This window comes from Elgaria multicarinata, chromosome 12 (genome assembly GCF_023053635.1).
Source record: "Elgaria multicarinata webbii isolate HBS135686 ecotype San Diego chromosome 12, rElgMul1.1.pri, whole genome shotgun sequence".
In the NCBI taxonomy this organism is placed as follows: domain Eukaryota; kingdom Metazoa; phylum Chordata; class Lepidosauria; order Squamata; family Anguidae; genus Elgaria; species Elgaria multicarinata.
Window position 1 is genome coordinate 16,126,792 of NC_086182.1, and position 7,000 is coordinate 16,133,791.

The 7,000-nt window shown below is 41.1% G+C and overlaps 1 protein-coding gene across 1 annotated transcript; it reads right to left on the reverse strand.

The window, feature by feature from the left end:
- Positions 1 to 1,105: 1,105 nt before the first annotated feature.
- On the reverse strand, positions 1,106 to 2,068 carry LOC134407616 (major prion protein homolog). Its single transcript, XM_063139484.1, has one exon. The coding sequence runs from the start codon at positions 2,066 to 2,068 to the stop codon at positions 1,106 to 1,108; it is 963 nt and encodes a 320-aa protein (XP_062995554.1).
- Positions 2,069 to 7,000: the final 4,932 nt, after the last annotated feature.

Sequence of the window (7,000 nt, forward strand, 5' to 3'; positions counted from 1 at the left end):
TGCTCTTAGTGCAAGTGAGGTTCCTTTGGGGAGTCTCTGAAATGGGAACAGGCTGACAACATGTATTTTTCTAGCATTCTCCATTATGTTCATAGGCATGCACAGTACATTTCGTTGGGGTGTGCACCCAGGGATTTTTTTTTCTTTTTAAAGGTGAACATTTATTGAATACTCAATCATAAAGGACATTGGTTTTATTCATTTATTTATTAAACACTGTAGACACTGATGTCCTACTCCGTGTTCAGCTTGCCTGACTGCAGGAGGGCCTTACAAGGTGATATTAGCCTTTGGGGCTCCTCCTCCTGGTCTCTTTGAAGGGTGGCTCTCAGCAGAATGATTCCTTTTTGTTCCTGCTGCTAGGAGCAGCAGTATGCTGTCGGGGTGGTGGCAGAGGAGCACCCTCTGGCTCAGTGGCCCATTCAATTAGGTGCTTATTGCTTGAGACATTATTATTATTATTATTATTATTATTATTTATTTATTTATTTATATAGCACCATCAATGTACATGGTGCTGTACAGAGTAAAACAGTAAATAGCAAGACCCTGCCGCATAGGCTTACAATCTAATAAAATCATAGTAAAACAATAAGGAGGGGAAGAGAATGCAAACAGGTACAGGGAAGGGTAAGCAGGCACAGGGTAGGGAAAAACTAACAGTAGAAAGTGTGCTGGGTGTTCCCATGTGCCTGGGAACACCCAGCACACCCCTCGTGCACACCTATGATTATGTTATCATGGTTACGTTCTGTTAAATAAAGCTTGATGGACTATGACTCAAGAGAGGTTGTCCCCTTCATGACAAAATAACCCTCTTTCTGTACAAACTATTTTGAAACAGCCTGAAAGATAGTTCTAAAGGAGTATGTGGGCATGGCAGACTGAGTTCATTTATACTTGGCACATGTGGCAGTTCTTAAAGATACTCTGCCAGAGAGAGAGAGAGAGAGAGAGAGAGAGAGAGAGAGAGAGAGAGAGAGAGAGAGAGAGAGATGCAGAAGCAAGAATGTATGCTCCACAAAATGGTTGCTTGATTAACAACAAACAGAGGCTTAAGGAGTACAACCCCACTGTATCCGGAAACATGTGAATAACATAACGATCAAAAGCAGAGAAGAGCTGGTGAAGCATAGAGCATCAACCATATTAAGATGAAAATGTGTACTGCATTGCTGGATTGGTAGTCTCCACTGGTGCCCACTGCAGTGTCTGCAATGGATGCTCTTGCTGCATTCTTCATCTGAGGACCATTTGGCTTGGATTTTCTGTCGCCATTGCTGAAGCTGCGGTATTGTTCTGTGCACATTTCACGTACCACTTGTGTCACGATCCTGGTTTCCATTGCATCTGCTGTTTTGTTCTCAGTGGGCTCGGTGAACTCTCTCACTGTGATATTCACACAGTCTCTCACAAAGACCTCCCTCGAAACGGGCTGCTTATAATTTGGGTAGTACACTTGGTCAGAATAACGATTGCGATTTTCATTCCACCATCGTTCCTCATCATGGTGGTTAAAACGAAAATGCATATTAGACATGGAATGGCCTAAGAGGAAGCCACCGGCAGCGCCCGCCGCAGCACCTGCAACAACTGTTCCTGCCATGTGCTTCATCTTTGGTTTGGGTGGCTTTGGCTTCCATGGCTTACTGTCATGTTGGTTCCAGCTGCCACCTCCTCCTCCATGGTTAGCATAGCTAGGGTTGTGTGGGTAGCCAGGTTTGCGGGAGGGATAGATAGAGTTTTGTAGATAGTGCATGCGGTTTTGTGAATAACCAAACCCACGATAGATAGGGTTGTCTTGGGCGTTCTCATGATTGACTTGGGAGTTACCAGAATCTTTGCGGGGGTAAACAGGGCTTTGTTGTGGAGGGGATGCATTTTTGGCAGTCTGTTCAGGTTGTCTGGGGTTTTGTGCAGGATTGCTAGTTTTACGGAAGCTGTTACTAATTCTGCCACTTTTTCTGCTGCCACCAAATCTGAAGCGTGTTCTTCTGGAGACAGTGACATCAGACTGCAGCAGAATAAAGATAATTGCTATTGAGCAGGTGAGCAGGTACCTTCCCATAATGTTTATTCTGCAAAACAAAATAGTGAGGGAAAGAAGAGGAAGAGGAAGAGGAAGAGGAAGAGGAAGAGGAAGAAGAAGAAGAAGAAGAAGAAGAAGAAGAAGAAGAAGAAGAAGAAGAAGAAGGACTATGACACAAATGACACAAACTGCAAAATATATGTTTGCAATCAGATGATAATAAAGTGTCCAATATAGTTCTGTATTTTATATAATGAGGAAACATTAGATGTGCCAATAATGCTGTATCTGGCCATGTGTTTCAAACAAGAGGAAGGAGTGTAGCTCAGTGATAGAGCACATGCTTTGCCTGTAGAAGATCCCACAATCAGTCCCCATTATCTCCAGCTTTCAAAGGGCAAGGTAACCATTGATAGGAAAGATATCTGAGGAAGATTGCCGCTGCTGCCAGTCAGAGTTAGCAACACAAGGCTAGAAGGATAATAGTCTGACTTGATACTTATAGCTTCATCACACCAGCGTTATACTGTGCAATCACTGTGAATTGCGTGCAAAGGACTCCGAAGTTTTCCAGCTTATAATCTGCTTTGACTGTGAAGCACTCCCACGCATCCTGCTTTAATTGTGCTTCTTAGCCTAAAGAACCGACGTATTTTACTACCCCTTTAAGAGTGAATCTTTTGTTGTTCTCCGAGCAGCCACTGGGGGTGCAGGAGGATGATTTGATATGTTTAAAGTACAAATTAAACAAATGCATACATCTGCGTAAGTTTTAAAGAAAGACATCAAAATTGGCACAGTAATAGATATTAAGGAGGGCTTTAAGCATACCAAATTTGAATCAGATTGGGTCATCCGTTGATTTTTCAAGATTTTTTTACATTTCTCCTCCTTAAACCCTTTTCCTGGTATGCAAAGGATCTTAGGAGCGCCACCACCCAGGGTGTGATTTAGCTAACAACAACAACAGCAGCTTTATGCTATGGGGAGAATTTGAGGGAAACGGGTACATGGGATGAAGCTCTTAAACAGATTCCTGCAAAGTAGTAAGCAATAGAATATCACAAATTATGGGCTGTTCCTATTTAGGGTTGTTGTTTTTTAAAGTGGTGAATTAAATTAGCCAAGATAACTTTGGAAAGCTTATCCATCACTTAACTGGTTTTCATCATTTCCTCCCAGCAGTATGAAGTGGTATTATGCTTGATACAGTTCTCTTCTTTCCCATAATGTGTAAGAGCACTTACTCCAGCTAGTGACATTTTGACATGCAATGCCAGCACCTCGAAGCTGGTTTACTGGCTCCTGTTGGCAGAGGTGGGGAAACACAGAACACTACAGAAGACAGGGGGAAAATTTGGGCCTGTTCAGACAACACACTAAGCCATGGTTAGAGCTACTAAACCCTTTTCAGCAAATGGTTATAGTTAAACTGTGGTTATGTAGCCACCATGGTATGGAAAAACACTGTTCCCATGAAACACTAAGCCATCATGGTTAGCTCAAAATGTTTAACCATCATGGCTTAGTATGTTGTCTGAACAGGGCCTTTGGCACCTGGAAGCTCTGCTTTGTGGCAGAGGAATATAATCTTCCATCCTCAAGCCAGCAAGCCCCCAGTGGAAGTCTAAGTGGTGTAGCCAGGTTTGCGGGGTCCTGGACAAGATGACTTCTGGGGAGTGGGGTGCCCCACCTTCTGGTCACTCTCCCTGCTCTCCCTGAGGTGGCAGCAAAGGGGAATAAAAAGGTCCCTTCCCTTTTCTCTAGACCTTTTAAAGAGGTTCCTGCTCAGCATGCCTAACACCTTCTGTAGGGTGACCATTTGCCCAGTTTTTTTTATGACAAATCCGGGAGGGGGAGGGGAAATCCGGATATTTTTCCCCAAAGAGCAGCTCTAATGGGAATTAACAAAAATGCTTATAACTCCGTCATTTTTTAAGATAAAGTCATGAAACTTGGCACAATGGTAGCTCTTACGAAGGGCTTTAGTCATACCAAATTTGAAACAGATCTGTTCATCCATTGATTTTTTAAGGGATTTTTTAAAAATAGAGGTTTTAAAATTGTTATTTTTAAAATTGTCATTTTTAAAGATAAAGAGATGAAAGTTGGCACCATGATAGCTTTTAGGTAGAGCTTTAGCCATACCAAATTTGAAACAGATCTGTTTATTCATTGATTTTTAGGAATTTTTAAAAATTTGAGGATTTAATTTTTTTAAAAAAATGTTGTTTTTAAAGATAAAGAGATGAAACTTCGCACCATGATTGCTCTTAACAAGGACTTTAGCTATGCCAAGTTTGAAACAGATCTGTCCAACCATTGAGTTTTAGGATTTTTCAAAAAAGTTTGAGGTTTTAAAATTATTATTTTTAAATAATTTTAACATGACGACTATGTTGTCCTCCTTTTTGGTTTCCAAAATATGGTCACCCTACCTTCTGTTGAAAGGTTCAGGAAAGGAAAGGGAAGGGAACCCATTTCAGCTCTGAGCACATGAAAGTGGTGGGTACAACTGAAGTTTGTTCTGCAACACACCCTGTCCTCATCTCTTTAAAAGGTTATTGGTCTGTCAGGGATGCTTTAGGGTGGATTCCTGCATTGAGCAGGGGGTTGGACTCAATGGCCTTGTAGGCCCCTTCCAACTCTGCTATTCTATGATTCTATGATTCTATGGTGGTGGTGGTGTGGTGGTGGTGGTGACAAAACATCACAACACATGTTGCAGTAGTGTTGTTTGGAGGCACCAGGGCTGGTGTCAAAGGTAAACAAGGGTGTATGCCAATGGTTTTCATATTTACAAATGACGGAAAGGTTTAAATTGGAGTTTTTTAAAAAACAACAACAACCTGTGGTTTTGAACAAACAAAATCAGAATTTGAAAGAGCATTATGTACAAATAATGAACATGTTATTGCAAAAATATTGAAACTTTTGTTGAAGTTTGAGACAGAAGAAGAACAAGTAAAGGACTGTATGATAAAATGGGGCAAAATTGTGGAGATAGTATCCCAATGGCACAATGGGAGAATATGTGGTCAAGAGGTTTAAAATTTACCTTAAGTTCCAATTTGAAAGAGAACTCTTATAAGATGATGTATAGATGGTATGTGTCTCCTCCCAAATTGGCTAAAATGTATAAAGGTGTATCGGGAGCTTGTTGGAAGTGTGAAGAACAAGAAAGAACATTTTATCATATATGGTGGACTTGTAAAAAAAGCGAGAACTTTTTGGATACAAATTCATTCTTTAACACAGAAGATTTTAAAAATCAATATACAATTGAAATTGGGATATTTTCTTTTGGGCTTATTAGGTGACCAGGTGAAAAAGAACTATGGGACTTTATTCTTATACATGACAACGGCAGCGAGACTACTATATGCACAGAAATGGAAAGGCACAAGAGTACCCACAATGGATGAATGGCTAGTAAAGGTGCTGGAATTGGCAGAGATGGCAAAATTTATGGCAAAAATCAGAGAAAAGTCTGTGTCTACATTTAGAACAGAATGGAAACCTCTTATAGACTTTCTGCAGGATCTAGGAAACAATAATTTGTTTATCTGTGGATTCAACGAATAAGAAGAAAATTCTAAGATAAAAGAAAGAGGGGAATTTTGAATTTTGTAATTATAGAGCGAAAGAAAATATGGTTACTTATTTTTGCAGTAGAGAAAATTGGAAGTCCATCTTAATTTTGTATGTTTTTTTCTCTGTGTTGTGTTTTTTATTCTTTTTTTGTATTGTGTGTTTGTTAGTTTGTTGTGAAACTAACTAAGGTCCAACACCCCAGAAGGTCTCCATTGACAAGAGTCCCTGGGATTTATTCCTCCTCTTCACCATTACAACCTGCTTGTTCACCTGCCTCTCGCTATGGCCCAGACAAAGGTGGTGGTGAGAAGAAGGATCAGGAGGTCATTGTTACTTGGTTCGCTGCATATCAAGCAAGCAAGTGGTAGCAATGATGAGAAAGTGGAGGAGGAGCAATACCAAATGGTGACAATGGTGGTACCACTAAAGGTGTCTTGCCCAAGGGCTGACAAACATTTAGCATGGGGTGGGGGGGGGCACAACAGGTTGAGGGGTTCCAGATTTCCACCAAGAAGTCCAGAGCTGTCTACAGGTTTGAAAAGCCATTTCAGAGGATTTCTAAGCATACAAGGCCACAGCTAGACCTAAGGTTTATCGTGGGATCATCCAGGGTTCGCCCCTGCCTGAGCACTGGATCCCCTGTGTGTCACCTAGATGAACAGGTTTGACCCCTGGACGATCCAGGGATAAACCTTAGGTCTAGCTATGGCCCAAGTCACCAGCTACATCTCGGTGGTTTATGCTTCTGGCTTGCAACGTCAAACTTTTGATCATCTCACCCCACAAGGGTTATTCGTCATCTCTCTCTAACCTTTTAAAAGTGATCCTGAACACAGGAATAGTTTAGCATCATGATAATTCTGCGGAGTAGTTTCTTCTGTGATATAGTATGTGTGTATGTGTGTTGTTAAGGAAATGGTTGATGGTGTTGTTTTTCTTTTTTTAAAAGAATAGAGAAGTGGGCATAAGTACTCAATAAATAAATAAACAAATAAATGGAGCTTACCCAAAGCCATCCAGGGAAGAGGGATCTCAACTTGATTTTCTTCCATCCCATGCCAAAAATCACATTAATTCTCTGAACTGTCAGTGCCAGGTAATAACACTCTTAACTTTTTTTAAAAAAGAAAGGAACCTCACATCTTATTTATTTCCCATTGCTGATGTTAAGCTTTTCTCGATCATCCCAGAGTGCAGGACACGGAATAACAGGCTCAAGTTACAGGAAGCCAGATTCCAGCTGGACATTAGGAAAAACTTCCTGACTGTTAGAGCAGTACGACAATGGAACCAGTTACCTAGGGAGGTGGTGGGCTCTCCCACACTAAAGGCATTCAAGAGGCAGCTGGACAACCATCTGTCAGGGATGCTTTAGGG